Source organism: Hesperophylax consimilis, chromosome 27 (assembly GCF_061612785.1).
Source record: "Hesperophylax consimilis isolate HC1 chromosome 27, BYU_Hcon_1.0, whole genome shotgun sequence".
Classification (NCBI taxonomy): Eukaryota; Metazoa; Arthropoda; class Insecta; order Trichoptera; family Limnephilidae; genus Hesperophylax; species Hesperophylax consimilis.
The window spans coordinates 530,717-555,992 of record NC_142862.1 but is presented as its reverse complement, the minus strand read 5'-3'; the positions used below and the strand labels follow the sequence as shown (position 1 = coordinate 555,992).

General features: G+C 34.6%; 1 protein-coding gene across 2 annotated transcripts in view; it reads right to left on the bottom strand.

Annotated features, from left to right (window-relative positions):
• The window catches only part of gem (transcription factor CP2 like gemini), an 84,405-nt gene that overhangs the window by 4,473 nt on the left and 54,656 nt on the right, over positions 1 to 25,276 (bottom strand). For both annotated transcript variants that reach the window (XM_089647819.1, XM_089647821.1), the window contains 6 exons: positions 5,809 to 5,888; positions 4,331 to 4,391; positions 3,230 to 3,314; positions 1,252 to 1,367; positions 563 to 637; positions 60 to 180 (listed from right to left, as the gene is read on the bottom strand). In XM_089647819.1, coding sequence (XP_089503945.1) covers positions 60 to 180; positions 563 to 637; positions 1,252 to 1,367; positions 3,230 to 3,314; positions 4,331 to 4,391; positions 5,809 to 5,888 — 538 coding nt within the window. The remainder of the gene's footprint in view (positions 1 to 59; positions 181 to 562; positions 638 to 1,251; positions 1,368 to 3,229; positions 3,315 to 4,330; positions 4,392 to 5,808; positions 5,889 to 25,276) is intronic.

Sequence of the window (25,276 nt, the reverse complement as noted above, 5' to 3'; positions counted from 1 at the left end):
AAAAAAAATTTTGAACAACAAACATCAGTTAATGTTTATTAATTGATTTGTGTACACACCTGGAACAGGGTGAACAGCTTTCTCCGCAGCTCCGTAGCTTGGTAGCTCCTCAGGTAGATCGCACTGAAAGGCTTCTCTCCGCCTTTCTTGGCGTACAAGGTCAAGCGGGCTGGTGCATGTCTGGAAAAAGGTAAAAAATTAAATTAACATTGTTTCTATTTTTTTTACTGTATGTTCTTGTCTTCACTAAAATCCCCTTCAAATTGTGTTCTTGTGAACTTTCAACTTGCAATGGCTTGCATGTTAAATTCAAATAAAACCATAGATAATAGAAACGAACGAAGAGACGACATCGAAGCGTGCCGACTGTCACCGAGTTACGACCAAACTGTGATCAAAGCAGCTAAGAAAAGGCAGTTATGCATTTGGTGTGCGGGTAGAAACAAAGGCGAGGCAACGGTGTGCGCATGGCCCATCTGCCTTGAATTTATTACCTGTGTATGTAAAAATGGCTTAGCTTATCATATTACATAATACATATTCTAAGTAGAATAATACTCACTCAGAATGCAGAGCGTTGTAGAGCCGAATGCCATCAGCCAAGCTGCAAATTTGAATTAAGTCATCACGCGACAACCTGAAAACAAAAAAACCAATAATCAATAATTATTTATTTTAAAATTCATAACAAACAACAACCGTGACAACGCTATATCATGCAGTTTCAACGTAATCTAACCATCCACCATGTTTTCATACAATTTATTTATTTATTCACGTCTTGAAGGTAAGTTGTTTAGGAGTGCAATAATAAGTGTATAGTACATAACATAATAAACTGAGTTCTGTTGTACAAAGGAGTTACAAAAAATAAGTACTTAAGGTACTATGAAAGTAGTTACAGAGCAATTTGTAGTAAAATGAAAAGATTGTTGTTAATCATGTTTGTATTTAACAAACCTTTATTACGCTAGATTGGGTGTTTTACAGAACATAACTAAATTATTACGGCGATAAAAGGTGCACATGAAAAAGTATGAAAGATATAAAGATACATTGGAAGTTGTAGAAAGAAGTTTGATAAGTGTTTTATTGTAATATAATAGCGTATTTAGTTTTAGTGAAACTTCGTGGATCACATAATATGCTATACTACCCTCCGTATGGAGATTGACGCAGAAGGATAGTCGTGTGGATAAGGTTTTCACTTTTCCAACCTTACGCGCCGCGTACAAAACAACTGCGACAAACCTGAGAAGATCAGATCCGGAGAAGTTGGTGAAGGTGGGGATGAGCCCGGCGAACCTGTTCTTCGAGAGCCAGGCCCTGGTTTCCGCAGCCGTGGCACATTCTGTCAAGGCGGTAGTCTGGAAATAAATAATAATGTATCAGATCGTAGGGTTTTAACATTCCAAGACAACGATGCTTACATTGTTACAGTATTACACTGTAATTGTTTGAGTGGGAATACACTTAGTTCCTACCAGGATGTCATTCATCCAGTTCCTACCTATCCCTAACCATCACCTTGCTGGAAAAGTATTTGAAATTTGGAACAATGGCAATAACATAGTGCAAATTCGAGTGCATTTGTTTTGAAAATAGAAGGAGGATTGGGACTACCTTGGAAGCAAGTTTTTGTTGTTTTTCGTGTACATAGTCTCGTTGAAAAGTAAGAAGAAGGAAGTTGACTATCTTGGAAGTGCATAATATCGTTTTTAAGTACTCATTCTCTTGTGTTGTGGCAATAATTACCTTGAGAAGGCATCGAGGCGTGGATCTCACTATATTGTGATTGTGTTGTGTGCTCGTTCGCAGAGATACAGTGGTAAGTGATTGGTCATCCTTTTTTACTTCCTTCCATACATTGTTCATTCCTAGACATACTATCATTTGATTCCAGCAAACACAAATTCATTTGGTCTCGTTTAAATTATTTACAGTTCACTTTCATGTTCATCTGAAGTTGTAATTCGTAAGCAGTTTCGGATGCAACAGTTATTACTGAATCAAATTTAGTAATGTCGGGTAAGTTTAAATCAGAGGCAAGTGTAAACGCCATTTATAAAAACCATTTGTTATTACGCCATATCTATGGAATCAGCAACAGAATCGGCAATATTTTTGCCTTTGTTCTTTCTCAGACTCATACCATAACAATTTTGAAGGCACACACTTTTTTTAAAGGTTCCAGAAGTCGGGGACGCCCGAGGAAGACACGGCACGATCAAGTGAATCAGATACTCGAGTCGGGCCATGTCAAGAGTCAGAATAATAGAAGAGTATGTATGAGACGATGTATGAATGTGAATGAGGCAAGAAGTGTGTGCCAAGACCGAGTTGTTTGGCAGTCCGTCCTCTCTGCCTAGCCCTACGGGGGAACGGCGTGATGTTAGTTAGTCACACTTTTACTACTGTGGTTAACCAATGTGTTCCGTGGTTGCCAATAGGCACAGTAAAAAGAAACATTTCTCCGAGTTGTTCTGGGAATTATATACTATTTTTATAAATAAAGTTCTCAGTCTGTCCGTGCAGATAGAGAAACAATAGCGCATGTTGCTTTTACGTCCAACGGATGGAGTTGTTTAAAAAAAAGGCATGTTTTTACCTGTCACAGGTGACATCTATACATTATAGGCATATAAAAACACATGTGTATTCAAATGCAACGTTATGTCAAAATTACAACGTAATAGGTGAAGAACTTTCGGAAATTTAAGATTTTGAATAAACGAACAATTACATGTTTATTTATATAGATAGATAGACACACTATCTGGTAAAACGGTACAATTTAAAAAATATAATTTTGCAAAAAGCAAGTAAGTTATTACGAAAATAGGATCAACTGGCGGATGGCGAAAATTGAGCATCGGAACACCGAGAGTAACGGGTAAACGATCTACCTTAATCAAATTAAATGTTGTTAACTTTTTTTATAATAGTTAATATTATTAATAGATAGGAAAAAGATATAGGTTTGAAAGACAAACTTCAGTTAATGTTTTTTAACCATTCAAAATTTGACTGGATTACTCACATTAATAGTAACGACTGATCAGGCAAAATCAAGAACTATCGGAGAAACTGAATCATATGTAAGATCATGGAAAGGGTCAGAATAACAGGAGATTGTGAATGAAGCAAGAAGTGTGTGACGAGACAGAGTTGTGTGGCGGTGTAACCTCTCTGCCTGGCTTGATGATTAGTTAGTTAGTCGTCAACTTACTTCGAAAACTTCTCCTGGACTAGCTGGAGTAATTTGTACCAGAGCTCTGCAAGGGATGTCGTCATCACAGTCCAAAGAAGATCCGCTGGAATGGTGACAAACAAACTGTTTATTAGTGGATTTTTTTTCAAAAGTTCAACGGAATGAATTAAAGCTAGTGTTGGGCTATTTTAAACTCTCTTCACATTAAATTTGATGACTATCAAAACAACCATCAGCTCCATTTAGAATGTTTGACGTTTGATGGCCATCAAAACAACCATCAGCTCCATTTAGAATGTTTGACGTTTGATGGCCATCAAAACAACCATCAGCTCCATTTAGAATGTTTGACGTTTGATGGCCATCAAAACAACCATCAGCTCCATTTAGAATGTTTGACTTTGATGGCCATCAAAACAACCATCACCTCCTTTTAGAATTTTTGACATTGAAATTGTTTTCTTGCATAATGAAACAATAAATCAAGTTCAATGAACTTTTAATTTTGAAAAATTGGAACTGATCATATCAGACAAGCGATAAAGCAGGTATCAAAATTATTTTATAAATAAATAATTCTTTATTTGATACTTGAAATTAATTGGTTTAAATGTTTGACAGATCTAAATCTGAATTTTAAAGTCTCTGTGACTCTTTTTAAAGTTTATTAACGGTGTTCTTTTGAAAGGCAATTCTGGTTGTCTCTCTAACAAAAAAATATTATAATAATATAACGAAAATTCACAACATTTGTTTTTGATGGGCAATGATTCTGAGGTATTCAATAAATACTTTCAGCTTCACAAATCCCACAATAATTATAAAATTTAATTTTTCCTGGTTAATAATTAAACATTTATTTACATTTTTAAATTTCTTTGCTAAAAGCGTGTTTTGATTTTAACATTGTTTCTTTTTAATTTAATTTTATTCAGGAAAAAAAAGTTATAATAAAATTTTAAAATAATATTACAAGTTACTGGGTTGGTAAAACGAGTGAAGTTTCGCGTAAAATGTTACAGTAAAGTGACGAAACTAGTAAATTTTTGTATTTAAAAGTGACTAAAACAAATTTCATAATTTATAAAAGGTAAATAATTTCCACTACTTTTAACTTACTGTGAATTAACTCTGCTTAGTGTCTGCTCCAACTTCAGATCATTTTGAGGAGATCCCAATACTGGAAACAGGGAACAATAAAAGATTATTATTATTTTTTCATTGCGTGTCTTACTGGGAAATTCCTGTGTACAGATGTTTTCAGGTAAATAATAGGTAATTTTTAAAAATAAGAAAGAAATTTAAATGAAAAAATGTAAAAAAAACGAGAACAAAAAGATGAAATAAAATATATAGGGTATCCAGGAGGAAATTGCACAAACTACGGGAGGTGATTCTACATGTTAGTACTAGTAAAAAATATTTATTTTTTTGAAATTTTAAGGTTTAAGGTTGTTTCCAGGTACAAAAGTTGATTTTTTTGTATGGAAAAAATAATATTCTTCTATGGAAAAAAAGTAATTTAGAATTACCTCCCAAAGTTTGTGACTTTACCCAGAGACACTCTGTTAAGCTAAGTTTTAAGATATTATATGAATAGGTGTATGTTTAGGTATTATAGATTGTATGTAAAATAGTAACCGGATACCTCGGATAATATGAAAAAAGGAAAATTATGAAACAAAAACAAGCTTAGGTTCGTTATTTTTCATCGCTTTTAATGACTTTCACTTTTTAAAGGTGTGTTGAATTCTCATGGAACCATGTAAAATATATATTTTGCATTTAAGCATATGTTTTACAGTAGTTTGCAATAACGGGGATTTAGGATCACAGGGGCCTATCAATAAAAATATAATTTTGAGATAAACACAAATAAATATTGTCCTACTATATCTCTTAAACAGCTATATGTACAAGATAGAGCTTCGTGTCACTAATAAATTCCCTCCACACAGCATTCCCAAAGATGACATAGGACCTGGGGGAAATTATTTTCTTCAGGGCCTCCTGTGTGGAGTTAATATAAAAAAAAATAATAAATAAATAAGATTATGGCATTACCGAAACCAAGCTTAACACGTTGACTGCCACGGCAATTTTCAGAATTCCGGTCTAAAAAGCCAGTTTCGTTTAATCATATTATATTATAATTTTTTTTTTAAAATTATATTTTCTGTTAATTTATTAATAAATTTCTGTTCTGTAAGCCAGCATTGATTTTTTGTTCTCTTCCCAGAAGCCATCTATCCATATTAGCACTGATATACTACGAATTTTATCGTATTTTAGCGAATATGGCAAGTAAACACACTACGAGTTATCTCGTAGTCTCGAGTTATCTTGTAGTTGGCAGTCAACGTGTTAATTTAAAAACAATAGTTTTTGTAGTTAGGCTCCTGTGATCCTAAGCCCCTGAAATAGAGTTTAAATTTAGTCAGTGTTTTTATTATTTGTCTAAGCTGTATGATTTGCACGCCATGTATTTAATATGTCTTTGTCCAAAGGTAGTTAGTGTTAACTTCAAAATGGTACAGCGTTGCAATAACATCCCTATTGAATTTATAATGGGTCATATTGGTAAAGATTTAACTAACACAATTGTTGCAGAGGTCCATCGACGCGGGGTGGTGAAGCAGAAGATGGGGCGGACGGACGAGCCGGCAGTGTGCCACCACTGGAAAAAAAGACAAAAGTACAGTTAGATATTATTATTTATTATCAATGATAAAATAACAATAAATCAAAAGGCCCATTAAATAGTGAACAAACTATGAAATAGCGTTTTAGAATATAAAATGAAGGAAACAAACTATTTGGTTAATTTAAACAGATATTTATAATAATTGACCGACCACGCTTCATTCTCGTGGCTTGGCCTATCATTCATTCCCATTGGTATTGTGTGGCGAGCGATATGCTGAAATAGGCCAAGCCATGATGCGTATAGCGTAATGTGTCGTCTACCTAATGTTCAACGTTTTAGAAAAATGATTAAAATGTAGAAAATTATTGGTGAAATGTACCAGTATACATATCAATATACAGACCAATGACTAAATAAAATACTTAAATACAGATACATTCACAGAAGCCCTCTTTATTGATATTTAACAAAAGACTCATTACTAACATTAATAAAAGTACCCACTTAAATAAACAAAGCCGAATTTCTTTTAGACAACATAGTAATAAGACAGGATAATAATGTTATTACAAAATAGATCATTATAAAAAGGTTATGTTTATTAAAAGGGAACCCACATGCAGACTCTGAAGGTCTCGTTTCCGGCTCCGACCCCTTCCACAAGAAGCAGCGCGCGCACGCGCAGTCTATCGCGCGAAATGCGCGTCGTGCGAACAAACAGCACGCGGCGTGCAAAGCGCTTATCCTCGACGATCACAAACGATTTTACGTAGCACATTTTGGTGTATTTCAAATTTTGCTCTTATGTTCGATTTCCAAATATTCAAATCTTGTTATTATGTTCGATTTACAAATATTCAAATCTTGCTATTATGTTCGATTTCCAAATATTAGAATCTTGCTCTTATGTTCGATTTACAAATATTCAAATCTTGCTCTTTTAATACTGTTTTCAACCCAATCTTTTTTGCAAACGCACTATAAACATCTAAATATCAAATTTGACTAGTTCGAAATCTCGTGCAAAAATAGCATTTGAAGATAATTTTGCTTTTAAGATTATCGATTCCGTATTTGACTGTAACTCTTTTGATACTTTTTCAGGTCTGTCAAAATTACATCGCAACAGCCAGTCAAAAGGAGACAATCTTTTCCTCAGATATGTTTGATGTATTTTTCCTTCGTTTATAGAAGGACTTTACTCTATTTGTCTTCAATTGGTGCAAATAGTCTGTCATCAAAGTCCAATCCTTTAAAAAATGGGCGATTTGTAGCTTTCCAGTCGGTTAAATTTTTCGTCAATACACTCGAATAGGTATTCTTTTCCAGCCCGGTAGAATCAGATGACGCGTTCCCATGTACACAAGTTTGTCATCTACGTCACAAATCAGGCTTGTCGTAGCTCTCCAGTCTGTCAGCTTGAGAGTATTCTTTACTGTCGGTTCCGTCAAATTAAGGCCCCTTTATCCTATGTTAGGCCCGTCAAATCTAACGTCAGATGTTTGTCAGATTCAAATTCAGATCGTTGTACACCTTGCGAACTTCCTCGGCCGTTTTCACGCTTTTGAAAGCTCGGGGACGACGGTGGGGTCTGCCTACAGCCATGTGAACGACAACTCCGACCATCAAGTACGCCAGCCTAGAAGAGTTCTCCGCCTTCTCGCGGTCAATTGTCACGAAGTCGCGCGACGCAGTTAAACGAATTCTTGGGCTGCACTTCCACCAAATCAGTGGTATTTTAAAGGAAGCGGTGGTTCACTGGAAAACTCACGAAATAGGCTGGTTCTCACTGGTTTTTCAACGGAAAATTCAGGATTTCACTGGTAAGAGTCTCGGAAAATTCTAGTTTTCTCGATGTACCGTAAGAAAATACACGATTTTACAGTAATAGCTCGGAAAAGTCAGGATTTCTCCGGTGATTGGTTTACGGAAACTGGGATTAACTCTTTATCTCGTAAAGCGCAGAGGTTTCACAAAGTTAAAACTTCACTGGTTACCTTTCTCGAACAGAGCAAGTATTTTCTGGTTATCTATCGAGGAAGAAAGAAAAGTATTTTTGTTGAGTCCTTCTTTGTTAGATTTTAAACGAAATAAGTACTACTTTTGAGTCATTGATTCGGCATTCGTTCGCGAAATGCACAACAATATCAAGATAAGCAAGTACAATTATTTCTTCAATTTTAAGGGCAATCCAAACTCGATCTTGTTATCGGGGAAACACGAAGTTATTGAAAAATGTCGCTGAATTGTTCGACCACATTATATTATAATTGTTTATACACTTTGTCCTTTAAATAAATAGTAACAATTTATTAATCGGATAACAAATGACTTCACCTAGTTTATATTATCAATATTTGTTTTCAAATCACTTGTTTTTAAAAACGCTTCACCGATTTAAGATATTTAATTACCTGTAAATTCAGATATAGGAAGACAAATTAATGAAATATTTATTAGGATAATACAAAGGTAAAAATGAACATATTTTTTATATGAATTTACTTTTACTCTTTCCGTAAATTTAACCTACAGATTGAGCCTAACCAAGATGCATTGGATACAAACAAATCTTAAAAAGAGAGCATAAAACTTATTTGCAAGAAAAACTATGAGATTTGGCGTCGTGGAACTTGAGAATTTTATGGCAGAAATTTATAAATTAAAGCGATACTGACACACACTTTTTAGTCCACGATTTTCACTGCAATCCATCGTCGTTAATAATTTTGTTCTTCTCGAGGTGTGTGAGCAGTTTGTCGTTGATCAAACGTTCCATTACCTTGATAAAAATTTTATTTAGAATTTTGAGTCGATCATATCCAAATCATAACTCAAAAAACTTTATTTTTTAGATCTAAGCATTTCGTTTTTTTTTTCATAATTTTTGCACTATTTTCGACAACTAAAGGCTTAAAAAGTTATGGGCCTGGTCTACATGTCGACGCACTAAAGAACAACACAGCTGATTTTATTTAACTTAAAGAATTTCAATTTCGGATTCGATTTAGGTACTCAAAAACGAAAGCTCAAAAAAAATTTTATCCCATAAAATCGACACCAAAAGTGATATAGATTAACCTGGTGATAGATTCACCTGTTCGCTTGTAATACGAGTGTCCGGACACCATGTATAATCGATTACTTTATATGGAAATAAAATGTTTAGAAATATATTGATATTCATTATAAGCTCACTATTTTTGGTAGCGCCGATAAATCCAGTAGTGATGTAACGTCTCATGTAAATAATCCTATACTTAGCTGGAACCGTTCCGATACCAACGAGTACTGAGAGGAACCGGTTCCGGTCAGTTCGTTCTAATTTCGATCACAAGACACAAAGGTCTTCTAAATATAGAATTATTATTATTTTTATTATGAGTGTGTTATTTTTATTATAATTAGTTGACAACGATGGCGATCCATTGTTGCTAATGAAAATATGCAGAACTGATTAAGACTTTTGTGGTTTATTTATTGAAATTAATCTTCCTTTTGTAAGGGCACTTATGATTGGTTATAATTTATGTATAATCAATGATGTCATCCAATTTTCGTAACGAGAGCAAACATACAAACACCATTGTGTACAAGGGCGGATCCAGCTTTGGCGCCAGGGGGGGGTCACGTAGTCGTGGTCAAGTTTTTTTTTTTTTTTTTAAAGAAAGACAAACATTCCCGGGTTACGAATAACCCAACAATAACTCCTACCACCACCACAGAAAGCCGAAAATGCTTGCTTGTGTTGTGGTGGAGGTCAGTTACAGTTACAAGAAGTTATAATTTAATTTTGATAATAATATATACAAGTAAAAAGTAGGTATTGTTGGATATGGTAACACTAGGTATATCATTAAGATTGTCTTTTGCTCCGCAAGCCCGGGCGGCGCACAGTGGGCTGAAAATCGCCTTTCATAGACATAGAGACTTGAATTTTCAAGGGTATTTTTTTTGGCTAGAAATGGATTCTGCTGATCATTACTATGCTATAAAATGTCGTACGAAGCAATTGCGTGTACAAATGAAGGAGTTATAATTTTTTTAAGAAAAATTTGTATGGCGCTGACATTAAAAATGAGGCTATCTCTGGAATCATAAGGTTGGCCGTTCTATCCTTACACACAGATAATACTACTATTTATTTGTATTTTTTTGACATACTTCATATTGTGGCGCAAGGTGCGATGTTTTTTTAAAAATCCTCAAAGTTGAAAAAACCCTTTTTAATGTTGATGATTCATTTTAATGCTTAAACGCTTTTAGGCTTGCAGTGTAAATAAAATATTGTAAACTAGACAAAGCATACTCATATATATGTAAAGCATTTAAGCATTAAAATGAATCTTCAACATAAAAAAGTTTTTTTTTCAACTTTGAGGATTTAAAAAAAAAAATCACAAGTTTCGCCACAATACGAAGTATGTCAAAAAAATACAAATAAATAGTAGTATATTTGTGTGTAAGGAAATAATGGTCAGCCTTATGATTCCAGAGATAGCCTCATTTTTAATGTCAGTTCCATACAAATTTTTCTTAAAAAAATTATGACTCCTTCATTTGTACACGCAATTGCTTCATACAAAATTTTATAGCATATTAATGATCAGCAGAATCCATTTCTAGCCAAAAAAAATACACTTGAAAATTCAAGTCTCTATGTCTATGAAAGGCGATTTTCAGCCCACTGTGCACAGTGTTTTGGCTTGCAGTGTAAATAAAATATTGTAAACTAGACAAAGCATACTCATATGTAAAGCATTTAAGCATTAAAATGAATCATCAACAAAAAAAAAGATTTTTTTTTCACTTAAGGATTTTTTTTAAAAAAATCGCACCTTGCGCCACAATATGAAGTATGTCAAAAAAATACAAATAAATAATATTATTATCTGTGTGTAAGGATAGAACGGCCAACCTTATGATTCCAGAGATAGCCTCATTTTTAATGTCAGCGCCATACAAATTTTTCTTAAAAAAATTATAACTCCTTCATTTGTACACGCAATTGCTTCGTACGACATTTTATAGCATAGTAATGATCAGCAGAATCCATTTCTAGCCAAAAAAAATACCCTTGAAAATTCAAGTCTCTATGTCTATGAAAGGCGATTTTCAGCCCACTGTGCGGCGTAGGCTCGTGTAATGTCAATTGTCAACCAATACAGTACAGATTACAATTATTAATCGTGTTCTTATTTCACCACAATATAACATGGTGTCAGGTGTGTCTTCAACATAGTATTGTGTGTAGGAATCTTGCAACTTTTTGAATTTCCTTTTCCTCGTTGTAGTTATTCGCCATCATATATAAAAGAAATGATTGCTTAAAACGTTTCCACTCGCCAACCATATCCGTAGCATTCTGCATTTGCAGAATTTGAGCGCGCGCCGGTGGCGGTGCGCGGTGACGAGGTAACATTCGAATTTTCGATGCTTTCGTTCCCGAATAATGCGTTTGCCGTCAAACAAAGTATTATATTAAATTAATTAAATATTGAAAGTACTTAAATAAAATTTATATTGTGACAAAAAATATATAAAAACATTATGTTTAACAATTTTAATTAGTGGTCCACCTAGGTCCTGGATGGGCCCAGGACCTAGGTAGTCATGACCCCCCCTGGGCTGGGGCCCAGGGGGGGGTCATGACCACCGTGACCCCCCCCCTGGATCCGCCACTGATTGTGTATCAGATATGGGAACAGACTACGGCTGCGTCCTGGTACCGTTTTCCTACAAAACTTTTATTTCAAATTGAGGCCAAAATACCCAACCAAACTACATAAAAAAGTAAAAAATCAAAATATAGTAAATAACTAGTAGGGATGGGTATAAATAGTAGGGATGTGTATATATAGTAGGGATGTGTATATATAGTAGGGATGTGTATATATAGTAGGGATGTGTATATATAGTAGGGATGTGTATATAAAGTAGGGATGGGTATAGTAGGGATGTTTATTTGACTGTCCTAAATCGGGAATCCTTCCTAGTTGGACAGTCAAAAGCATAAAATGTAATCAATATTATAAATAAATAAATATAGTAGGGATGGGTTTATATAGGATATGGGTTACTTTATTTATTTGTGTTTTAAATTATTAATAAAAATGATTCAAAAATAATTTTAATGTGCGTAAAATCAACTTACAAACGACCGATAAATACATTAAAATTTCTATAAAAAAAACCACTTTTTAAGACTTCTTATTATTTATTTGATTTTTCGTTATAGTATTACAGCAGGGGTAGGGCAAGATTATTATTTTTAATCATTGTAATTAACTTACAAAAAAATTACAACGTGACCTCTAAAATCATGAAAAATTAAATTATTTAATGGCATAATTAATTAATTATTTAAAACACAAACAAATAAAATATGACATTCCCGTACTAGATATTTGCAATACCTTATGATTAATTATTAATTTACTTTGGTTGGGCATTTTGTCCGCAAATTCAAATGGAAATTTTTTTTATGAAAAAGGTCACGAAGACCCCCGGATTACTTCGAATCCCATAATTATAAGCTGAAATATTGCTTGTGCAATAATAATGAGCTAGCAGAGGTTTGAACCCGCGACGCCTGGTGAAAAACCGACGCAATGACCGTTCAGTGGCTGAGTTGGCATCGCGTTTGTAGTGTGTTCAATTCCTCGACTAGCAACATTTTCCGCTTACTGTGGTGGTAGTAGGAGATTTTCAAATATTGTCAACCAAAGATATTAGAAGAACGAGATATGCTATGTTGGCCGCCGGAACGTAGGCGGAGTACTACCTAATTAGGGTACTTTGAACGCTATCGGGACGTGTACGCACAGAAATCTGTTCTATGTATTAGTGCGGATACCTTAGCGTAAGCGAAGGTATGCAGTAGTATTGGTGAACAAAACCGGCGACACTGGGCAAAACAATTCCACACAGTATGAACTGCTCATAGCACATCTCGTTCTTCTAATATCTTTGTTGTCAACCATTGTTATTCGTAACCGGGGAATGTTTGTCTTTCGTTAAAATAAATATGTACACTCGGCTACTAACCGGCCATTTTGTTTCCGTGTTTAGTGTCCAGAGCTGAAAATCTAGGTACTTCCCAACCTTCCTCTCTTCGTCTCCTTACCCTCCTTCCCATCCCCACTTTCTTCAGCCTCATAACATCCACTTATGGATGCTATATTCCTCCGGACAGTTGGAACTCTTGTGAGACGAAATGTAAAGACTAACTAAGTAAACAATCGTCACGCCGTTTCCCGAGGGGTTGGCAGAAGATGGACCGCTAAAAAAATCGGCTTTAGTACACACTCCTTCCTTCATTCTCGTGCATACATCGTCTCATACATAACCTTCAGTTTTCTGACTCTTGACTTCAAAATACTTCGTTTATCCTAGACACGAGAGACTGTAGATCTTCCATACTGTTAGATAGTCAGTCAGCACCGCATTGTCAGCAAATAACAGGCATCGTACTTTCAGATTACTCATTTTCGCGCCCTAGCCCACCTCTTTCAATTATTGCATACAAATTATCTGTGTATAGATTGAATAATAACCTTGCTCACCTTTTGTGATGTAAAACCACCCCGAAAAACCACCGTTCACCCGGACATATGCAACGATGCAAAGTTTCTATGAAAACCGTATTCATTCCTTACTTGGACTACACCTAATGAGGTAAAGACACATTTCATGATGACAATCTAACACGCAGTTTTTGGATTGATTTTTTGTAAATTGTTTTTGTTTTTCTAAAGCCGAATTCGACGTGGTGGTTAGTTGAACCGGAGAGAATCGGCTGCATCCGGAAGGCAGGAAACCAATATACCAGCTCAAACTGGTTCTTCACCAGCTATTGAACAAAGACCTTGGTTCCTACGGTTCAACGTGCAACTTACACTGCGCACTAGGCTCTGGGCCTAGACGAATTAATTTATTTATTTCCGCCCAAATTGATAATTACACATTTATCAGTCGGTGCAGTACCTACACATACGTGACGTATAGAAGTAATATAATGCAGACAGTGACCTTCCTCATGCTTTTAAGGTTAAGTGTGCAACATTTCTGCAGTCTCGAAATAAAACTGAAGATTTTTATTTTTATGTGAAACCGCACAAGAGTACCAAGTCCTTCCAACAGTGTGAGGCTGAAGGTAGTGAGGAGGGGAAGAGGAGCGTTGGGAAGTACCCGGCTATTCAGATTATTATTTTGATCACCAAACACGGCCAGAGCCATTTCAAGCAACGATCTAATTCTGAATAGTGGTCTTACACCAGGGCGATAGTGAGAGTATATTCCACTCTGAAACATGCCGCAATATACTATATATTATTTTAAATGAGTAAATTGTTAAATAACACAGATTAATAAAATGTACTTCGAACCCCGGCTTACTAGTAAAGAGCAAAGAGGCCAAATTAGTAACAAATGAAATCCACGCCGCTCACCAGGTACCCGCCAGACACTTTCCTATACATAAATAGATAGAAGATAGGGCGCATTCGTGGCGTACAAATGAATCCATTCTGGAAGAGATAGGCCATCTACGGTAGGTATTTGCTATCAACCTATCAAACGTCTGCCTACAATGTATTTTAAAATATGTTCGGCATGAAGCTCACCAAACTGAGGACTCCAACATGGAGAAACACATAGTCACTATAGTCAATGGCAAAGTGTTAGGCAGGAGAAGCAGAGAAAGGTCCTTGGCTCTCCATGCAGCGTAGAACTGCGAGGAGTGGAGGAGGCTTGTCCACCATACAAATTGTAGTGGGGGTTACGTTCCTCGTCAAACACAAGGAAAAAAATAAATATTGCAAATTTATTAAGAATCTTAATCTTTTCAAATTATTGGCAAACCGGCTAAAAACGGGATTGCGGGCCATTTCCTGATAAACATTTAATAAATTCCTAATATATCGGAACACGTGTTCATGCACCTGTATTTGCCTTGATATTATATAATGACAAAATGCTAAAATATTAGGATTTTTATGAACACGTGTTCCAACATCGTGATAATACATTAGTAAACCGGAAATAAAAAATCCGGAAACTTGTCAATTCATTCGTTAAGGGCTGCCATCCCGTCTTTAACCGGATTACGAATAATTTCAGGAGATTCTTAATAAATTAGGAATCGACTCCATGAAATAAATAATAATAAACAAGCCAAATTTTTTCAAGAAGATTTATGAAATGTATGATTCGTCTGTACTGTATGTTTTCAAAAACGGAAATATTTGAAAACTCACATAAAAAAACAACTCCAAAAAAGTTTCGAAAATTGCATAAGAATAATATTCGGCGAATCATTATTAATCATCATCACAGAAAGTTTAATTAAATTGTTAAATCCAATTATAAAAAAAATCTGCAGTCAGGCGATATTTTGAATCCAACGAAAGTCGTGGGACGATAATTATGTTATGTTATGTTGTATGTAAGTCTATCACAAGATAATAATGTACGTTGTATATAATTCTATCACAAGATGCATCGGAAAAGTTTTTAATGAGATTCGAAGTAGACGTTGTACTTATCTCTATAATCTCTAAAATTTTGACGTTTTCAGGATCATACTTGACATCACAAGAACACAAATAATGGAAATTTTTATGAGGGTTAAACAATAAAAATATTAAACAAAGATAAGATACGAGGAACCTTCAACCACAATCATAATGCGTAAATCGTGATGTAAAAATTAAAAAGTAAAAAATGTGTTTTTAATTTGAATTTTCTCTGAGATGCGACACATTTGGAAAATAAGGAAATATATTAATACATAATAAACAATAGAAATTCAGTCCAAAAGAACTCAACTGGGAATATTTAAAAAAGCATGTAAATGATACAAGGAGTTTGTGACGGAACATAGTCGTGTTGCGGTTGATCATATCTGCCTGCCCGTGCGGGAAATAGCGTGACGGTTAGTTATTTTTATCATCATAGTGAGAAAATATGTAATGATGGAGGATTTAGCTAGCAAAGGATTTCCGCGATGCTTGGGTGGGAACACTGGGAACCCGACGCTTTGGACCACTTGTCCATTACCAACAACTATTAGGTGTTTTACGAAGGATCCCGATTTGATGTACAGGAACAGCGTCGATACGTTACGCATATCGACGTTAAGCAAAATTACATTTGGATGAAACGTTTTGAAACAGTTTATAATAGTTTGAACCGGTTAAGGCCGACTGCCACCGGCCACAGTGACCAATGAACACGGGAAAACAATCGATAAAGGCAAAAATATACATCGCCTGAAATAAAAATATAAAAAACAACAGGAAAATATTACATAGATAACGAAGATAATGGAAATAGATAGTAAATAATGGTCGCACACATAAATCGCACCAAGTAAATTTTATTTGAATAATTTGTGTTGTTTCACAATTAATTAATTTAGAGTGGAAGATACTCTCAGTATCGCCCCGGTAAACGACGACCATTCAGAATTGAAACGTTGCTTGAATTAGTCGCGTTTGGTGACCAGATCTGAATAGTCAGGTACTTCCGCACCTTTCTCTTCCACCCATTCTTCCCCTCCTTCCGCCTATTAAACATACCAAATTGGGGATGCCATAGTCTCACTGGTTCTAGACGGTTGGGAACAGTTGTGGGACTCTTGGGCGGTATTCACATTTAAAAAACTGCTACATCATTTCCACCACGAGCTAGAGAACTAAGCACGTTGAAAAGAAAACCAGTGCCGAAATTCCGCTAAAATGGATTAAACTAGGATTCCAAAAATTATAAAGTGAAATCCTGGTGAAGAGCGGACAAGATAGGGTACACTTGGGGGAGGCCCGTGTCTAAAGTTAGATGTTAGAAAGCTCATGGAATTAGGAGAGGCCTTTGCGTAAAGTTAGATATTTCCTACAAAAGCTCGTGCAGTTAGAAGAGACACTGATCACTGTATCTGAAGCTAGATGTTAAAAAGCTCATTAATATGAAGAGGTTAGATATTCGAAAGCTCATGTATTTAGAAGAGACATTTGTCCAAAGCTAGACGTAAATATAAGAATCTCAGGAACTTAGAAGAGGCCTTCGTCTAAAGCTAGGTATTAGAAAGCTCGTGCAACTAGAAGATACATGTTTTGAAGCTAGATCTTAAAAAGCTCATTTAATATGAAGAGGCTAGATATTAGAAGAGGCATTTGACCAAAGCTAGATGTAATTAGTAGAGATATTTGTCCAAAGCTAGATGTAATTAGAAGAAAAATTTGTCCAAAGCTTGATGTAATTAGAAGAGATATTTGTCCAAAGCTAGATGTAATTGGAAGAGACATTTTTCCAAAGCTAGATGTAATTAGAAGAAAAATTTGTCCAAAGCTTGATGTAATTAGAAGAGATATTTGTCCAAAGCTAGATGTAATTGGAAGAGACATTTTTCCAAAGCTAGATGTAATTAGAAGAAAAATTTGTCCAAAGCTTGATGTAATTAGAAGAGATATTTGTCCAAAGCTAGATGTAATTGGAAGAGACATTTTTCCAAAGCTAGATGTAATTGGAAGAGACATTTTTCCAAAGCTAGATGTAATTAGAAGAGATATTTGTCCAAAGCTAGATGTAATTGGAAGAGACATTTTTCCAAAGCTAGATGTAATTAGAAGAAAAATTTGTCCAAAGCTTGATGTAATTAGAAGAGATATTTGTCCAAAGCTAGATGTAATTGGAAGAGACATTTTTCCAAAGCTAGATGTAATTGGAAGAGACATTTTTCCAAAGCTAGATGTAATTAGAAGAAAAATTTGTCCAAAGCTTGATGTAATTAGAAGAGATATTTGTCCAAAGCTAGATGTAATTAGAAGAGACATTTTTCCAAAGCTAGATGTAACTGGAAGAGACATTTTTCCAAAGCTAGATGAAGTTAGAAGAAGCATTTTTCCCAAGCTATATGTAATTAGAAGAAGCTCAGGTACTTATAAGAGGCCTATGTCTAAAGCTAGGTATTAGAAAGCTCGTGAAATTAGAAGATACATTTTTGAAACCAGATGTTAAGAAACTCATGTAATACGAAGAGGCTAGATCTTAAAAGGGTAATGTAATTAGAAGAGATATTTGTCTGAAGCTAGATGTTAAGAAGTTCGTGTAATTAGAAGAGTCTTTAGAGAAGTGACGTTAATAAGTGGTACACATTTAATACAAACAGATGAGGCGGTTTTTCACAAAAATGGCGCCATATAAATTATCCAAATATTATTGTCCTTAGTAATAAATTTAATGCCGTTGAAATTGCCGATTATCTGCAAGATTATCAAAAACATATTTTAAGTTGTTCGAGGTAAAGTCACCGAGTCATTATTCAATGTTTTATTATTTGTGTATTATAATTATATCATACGATATAACTATTAGAATACGGTAGAAATCAGTGGATTAAACTTTTCATGGTAAAATAAGTAATTAGCTATATTCCCATACTAAATATTGTCAAAATAAGAAATCTTGTATTGTAACTATATAAATAAAAATAAAAATTGAAATAAACAAAAATTTCAGCAAAAGCTTTGAAGTTGAAATAACTAAAAGAATATACACGAATTAATAACAATGGAACTGACAACGTTTACAAAGTGTGAATAAATGTATGAAATCATATGGCATTTATTAGGAACTAAGAAACGTTTTAACGGATTTTTAATTAGTACGATTTCCACTGTACGTGGTTTCCACAACGTAATACTAGAAGTCAGGATTTATTTCAGTGCAGAAATTCTGGGACTAACTACCATATGATAATACTAATAGAGGGAAATAATTATACCAAGACAGTGGACATCTTCAATTTATCTTAAAACAAATATAAAATGTTGTTAATGAAGCAATTTAGTTATGTACAGTAAATAATGTATATTTCTTAATATTCATATGTAAAAGCCCCGAAAAAGGGCGTTAATTAATAAATTAAATTATACTTTCCATAATCGCTCACAAATACGTTATAACATACAAAATCGTGATTTGATAGGATCATAACCTAACCTAACCAATTAAAACTAACCTAATCCGACCCATCTAACTCCATAAAAATATCCACATTTTAATATTGACCATATATGTATTTAAATAATTTCCATATAAGTTATGGGTATAAATAGAGTTGCCTGTCCATAGATAGAGGTTTTATCGACACTGTTGGAACTTGTGGTCGTTCCCGAGCAACGAACAAGCAACAGTGCATAAGTGTTCTTAATTTATTCGACGTGAACTGTTCTAAAAATCCTTAATTGATTGACCGTGCTATATCAGGGTATCCCTTGGTTCTATTTTGATTTCCAATAGGTTTACCATTTACTTTAGTTTGAGCTCTTATATAAATAGTTCTCAAAATGAAGTCATCACTAATCAATTATAAAAACATTCATTGAACGAATTAACACGGACTATATGTTCGTAATAAAGAATGTAAAAAAATATTAACCAACCAATTTTCATGATAAATTGTTCAAAGAATTGAGAACTTCTTATCAATTAGGTACGTTTATTTGCAGTGTTCCAATGGTGTATCTACATTGCTTGATATATTCATGAAGCACATGCGTTATAAATATAACCATGAGATAAGCCACGGAGATTTCCGAAAATTAAAAAAAAAACTGTCTTTTTTATCGCTACAGACATGATCTCGTTATGAGCGTATTCATCATAAGCGGGTTTCACTATTTTTTTTTAAAGTAAGCGCTCCACACACATTGGTTCACGGCCCGAAACTGAATGAATAATTTAACATACACAAACGCCTACCGGATAACGCCGAGCAAAACAAATAATATAAATCCTGTGAAAACTGGAACTTTCGAGAACTAACCTAACCTAACCCATCTGAACGACCTAAACAAGCGACGGATAAATGAAAAATAATGTAAACAAACCACACATAATGCGATAACAAATAAAAGCTATTAATACTCGGTAATCTGCTGATGGAAAACATTAATTAAGCGATTAAATATGACTCAGTAGTGGAACCTGGTTATAACGTGTACGCTTATTACGAAACCACGGCTGTAACAAGAAAATGGGGAGATTATCTAAAATCCTTAACCCCGTTTATTTATTTATAATCTAAACTAAGTACAAATCTGATTGTATGAAGCAAAAAAAACTTCGGTATCGTGAAATATGCACATCATTTTCTGTCCGGAATTTCAAGGTCAACGCAACGCTCTTATCTCTCAGTATCAGCTCTATCAGCGCTATGGGGCTGTGAAATATCCAATGAGCTGTCAAAAAACAAAACAAGAATATTGTTTGTTCAACATTTTTGAATTGTTCAAAAAGAAAAATAAAACAGTTCGAACTCAAGCAAAGCCGGTAGTCACTTTTTACTAGCATTATAAAATACACATGCAGTAAATTTTTGCTACAATTTCACCACTTTCACAATAATATACTAAATTAACAAAGATAACCTTTACTTTTTAATAAGATTACAAGTTCTACAATATCAGTTATAAAGTGAACCATTTTTATTAACAAAAAACATAATTAAGTTCGTGTTTATAGAGACGACACAAATAAAAATTAAGTTTTCTATAGAAAATTATTATATTATTAAAATAAGACGAAAATTTAATTAAAAGTTATTATTAAATTATAAACAGCACTATTTGAATAAATAAACACACGAAGACACAGGTATTTATAAACACTACACTCAAAGTTTACCTTTTTGCCGTAAACAATATTAACTTAGATACATAGACAAGTTATTATTTAACATATAAGTATGTTCTATTTTAAGAGTAGGTTGTTGCAACTGTTGGTTAATAGCGATTCTAGTAAGGTAGAGTTTTAAGTTCGCGTTATAATAGTTTAACTAGAGGCAAGAGACGTACAACGACAACGACAACGTACAATGTAACAACCAACAATTTTCACAACTGAGAATAGCGTTGTTTGTTAACCTCGGAGGCATGGCTAGACTGAAGAATATCAAACTTTTTTCTTATCGGTACCTACCCAACTAAAAAAAATAAAACTGCCTCAATCAATCATTTGTATTATAAGATAACAAATTCGATGAAGTTTTTTTTTTATACTCGTATCAGTAGTTCTACCCGGCTTTGCCCGAGTTACAAAACTTTATTTCGTATTTAACAGTTCAATATACAAATACAAGATATTGTGGTTTACTTTAGAGAGTTAACATAGATTTTCCAAAGCTTTTCAGAGCTTATGATAATACGAAATAAGTACCCAACTGCGAAATCTTCTATGAATCTATTTAATATAAAGAATAGTTTCCGTGGCGTGTGGCGCGTGGTGTGGCGTGGATCGGATTTTTATACAAATCTGAAGTTTTGTTCTGAGATTGACAAAATTTTCCACACTTGAGGATCAAAATAAGAGGAAACTTACTCTCTAAATGTTATTATTAAGTGTGTTGTTTGCCCAAAGAGCGGATATGCAAACGTAATCGTCTGGGAGTTGAAGGCTTATAAAAGTGGCGACATCAGTTCTCTTTCAAATTGGCATTTATTTACTAGTGCTCTTTTTAGGGGCTTTTACATACGAGTACAAAAAATTATACAGTATTTATTATACATAACTAAACTGCCTCAATTGATCTTTTGCATTATAAGTGATAAATTGAAGATGACCATATTAGTAACAATTAGAGTAACAATATTTTTCATTTGTTTTTCAATCATTTAAAGATGTCCACTTGACTCGGTATAATTATTTCCCTCCAAATATATGTATTCTGGGCATATAGTAGTTAGACCCAGAATTTCCGCATTGAAATAAATCCCTACTTCTAGTGTTGCACGGAGAAAAATGAGATTTGATAATTTATTAAATATCTGTTCAAATTATTGATAACCCGTTTCCCGATAAACTAGTTAGTTCCTAACATAACGGTTCACGCCTTGATAATATACAATGATAAAATGCAGAAATATCAGAATTTTTATGACCGACATCGTAGGAAATTAATAAATTCATTCAGGTCAAGCAATGCCGTTTTTAACTGGATTACCAATAATTAGAAGAGATTCTTAATAAATTATCAATATTCAATATCAGTATTTTTTCTCCGTGCAATTCTGGACTATCAAATGCATAATTTAGAATTTTATAAAGAAATACCAAGTCAATGAAAATCCTTCTACAAATTAAGCATATTCATTTCTAATAATAACACTAGTCGTTTTGCTATATACTCGTACCTAATACCATATATCTATTAGATTATCTTTCAATTTGATGCCGTGAGTGTCCCGCTTTCAGTAACCGGACAACGATACAGGATGGTCACGTTAATTATGCCTAATACCAAACAATCTCCGGTTTAGCGAGCCACAGTTGTGAAAACAAGCCAGGCCCGGCAGCCGAGAGCGGGCGGGAGCGGCCGCGCTATCCGGATTCAACCGGCGTACTCCGGACAGCGGTAGCGCGAGCGGTGACTTGTGCCGTGTTGTGACTCGCGCTGAGTGGCGCGCTGGCTGGGTGGATATAGAATGGGCTACGCAAGCCAGCCGGTTTTACGCTGGCCGTTTCAATTATGATTAATTCAATGCATGAACTAACTAACTGTGGGGCGAGTTGATGAGAGAATTTTATTTAATTATGATTAAATCACCCAGCAAACATAATAGCGAATCACTAACCAAATAATTAACACGCCCATACCCCGCATAACTTTGAGCCTCTTACATACTATAATAATAATAATAATAATAATTGGATGACTTGTATAGCGCCGTTTTTGTGCAAAATCACCTCAAGGAAATCACCAAGGAAAATTATTTATTCCCCACTTCTCAGTATGTTCACAAGACCTACACAATATAACACATTTAATTACCGTTTAAGCCTTAGACACATTAAGATATATTATGCGCGCATAATTTGGGCGTGGCATATTATTTTTCGGGGTGACACACTACGTTATAATCTTCCTCAGGAGAGGGTCAGATCAATTGGGGAACTGCCGCGGAATATCATTTCTTTGTATGGGATCTGTCACTTTGACAGATGACAGATTTTTTGACAGATTGATTACTGCGCACACTTAAAACTTATAACACATCATCTTTTTAGGTGTGACAGGTCTGTATGGGATTGTATGGCGAGCAATATGGAGTTATATAAAACGCTTTGTACTTATAGCATAATTTGTCAACCCCTTTAATGTGGGAAAAATAGATTTCAAATTACCCTACAGAATAGAGAATTTATTGTTATTTACAATTATTTTCTCAGTAAATCGGTTTAACCGGTAACAAAGCATTTTAGACATCATGAAAAATTGAAATAGAATCATATAAATAAGTCGTCTCAACGTGACCTAACCGCAGTTTAAAAATGACCTTGAACGCCGAAACAGCTATCACAATAATAAAATTATAAAAATAAAATGCTTGCAGAACATTATTAATTATAATTATTATATTGATTAAATTTGATTTTAATAAAATTTAAAAAAAATGGAGTTCTAAACACAAAAAAACAAAAAATAACGCTTACATACGTTTTGAATTCGTTAATATATGTTTTTTGACTAAGAAGAAGGAAATACCACAAAGAGCAAAAATAAAACGTGCGTATACACTATACATACGTGTTCTCAGCTCCTACGTGAAAATGATCATGTTTGTTGTACAAAACAAGACAAAAAATATTTTTTTTTACTATTAAAATTATTGGTTGGCGTTGGATTTTACGATTTTAGCTAATAAACGTTTATTTGACGAATTGTAAACTATTTTTTTATTTAATAGTAGCCGAAGTTCCTGGCGTTGATCGGGCTTTACAAGGAGTTTTTCGAAATAAGACGTTAACACCAATTTTCCTCTTATTTTAAACGTCAAGTGCGCAAAAACTTCAACAAGAAATATATTTTTTTAAAGAGTGGAAGGGCGATGAGGGTGGTTTTTTGAAATTTCATGTAGACCAGTGACCTCTCTTTTGTTTTGAAGGTCAACTGCATAAATTTTATAAATTTTGAAAAAAAACTGTAGATTTAAAAGGACACTTTTCATTATATTATAATAATAGCGAAAGTTTCCGGCGTTACTCGGGCTTTACACAGAGTTTTTCGAAATCAGATGTAGACCGTAATTTTCCTCTTATTTCAAAATTTAAAGAATATCGAAATTCTGGGATGGGAAAGGAGATGGTGTGATTGAGATCTCAAAACGTACCAGAAGGATATGTGCTCTCCATACAAGATATGTATACAGACGTAGAAACACAAGTAAGATGCACATCAGGGATGTCACCAACATTTCCAATTAAAGTGGGGGTACACAAGGATCTGTCCTCAGCCCATTGCTATTCATAATGGTCATGAATTACCTAACGAGTCAAGAAATGAACAGTATTCTCAAGACTATGCTTTTTGCAGATGATGTAGTACTGATAGAAGAAAATCATTGTGATCTACAAAATAGCCTGGAAAGGTGGAGAAAGATCCTGGAGGATAATGGACTAAAAATTAGTAGGAAAAAGACGGAATATTTGTATTTACCTTTTGAATACCCAAATGCTGTAACTCCTTCGATGCAATTGGATGGAGTAACATTAGCCAACTGTGACTCATTTAAGTATCTGGGCTCACTCATCCACAGAGACGGAGGATGTGCAGCGGATGTCAACCATAGGATAGGAGTGGGATGGATGAAATTTAGATCCGTAACAGGAATTTTGTGCGACACGAAAATGCCAATAAAACTTAAAGGAAAGACATACCAGACTATTGTTAGACCCGCGATAATGTATGGCTCCGAATGCTGGACTATGTACAACTCCTACTCTAGGCAACTCGAATCAGCAGAAATGCGAATGCTTAGATGGACGGCAGGAGTATCATTAAAAGATAAAATTAAAAGCTCACGCATTCGTGGTAGCCTGGGTGTCACTGACATAAACAGTAAGCTAGAGGAACGACAGTTAAGATGGTATGGGCACATAAGACGGAGACCACCAGACCACACAGTGAAGCAGGCAATGTCTATAGAGCTTCAAAGACAGTCATCCAGAGGTAGACCAAAGAACTCCTGGATGACCCAATGCTCCAAAATCCTACAAAGAAACGGCCTAGATGAAAGCGCCACTCAGAACCGAAGAAGCTATAACCTGAGAACGAGAAGAGCCGACCCCAACAGCCTACCTAGGCAATGAGTTGGGATAGTGCTAGGAAGAAGAAGGAAAGGAGATGGTGTGGTTTTCCAAAATCTCGTGTAGACAGTCACCTTCCTTTTGTTTTGAAGTTTAAGTGTGCAAAATTTCATCAATCTCGGAATAAAAGTGTAGATTTGAATAAAAATCAAATCACGCCTCCCGCCACAGACACCCTTCTTTATAGACTAGATAGACAGATTTTTTTTGTTGTTTGTTTTTGGGGTGTTATGCCGTGTTGCGCTAACTCCTTCTTTAGCCGACGTTTCGGACAG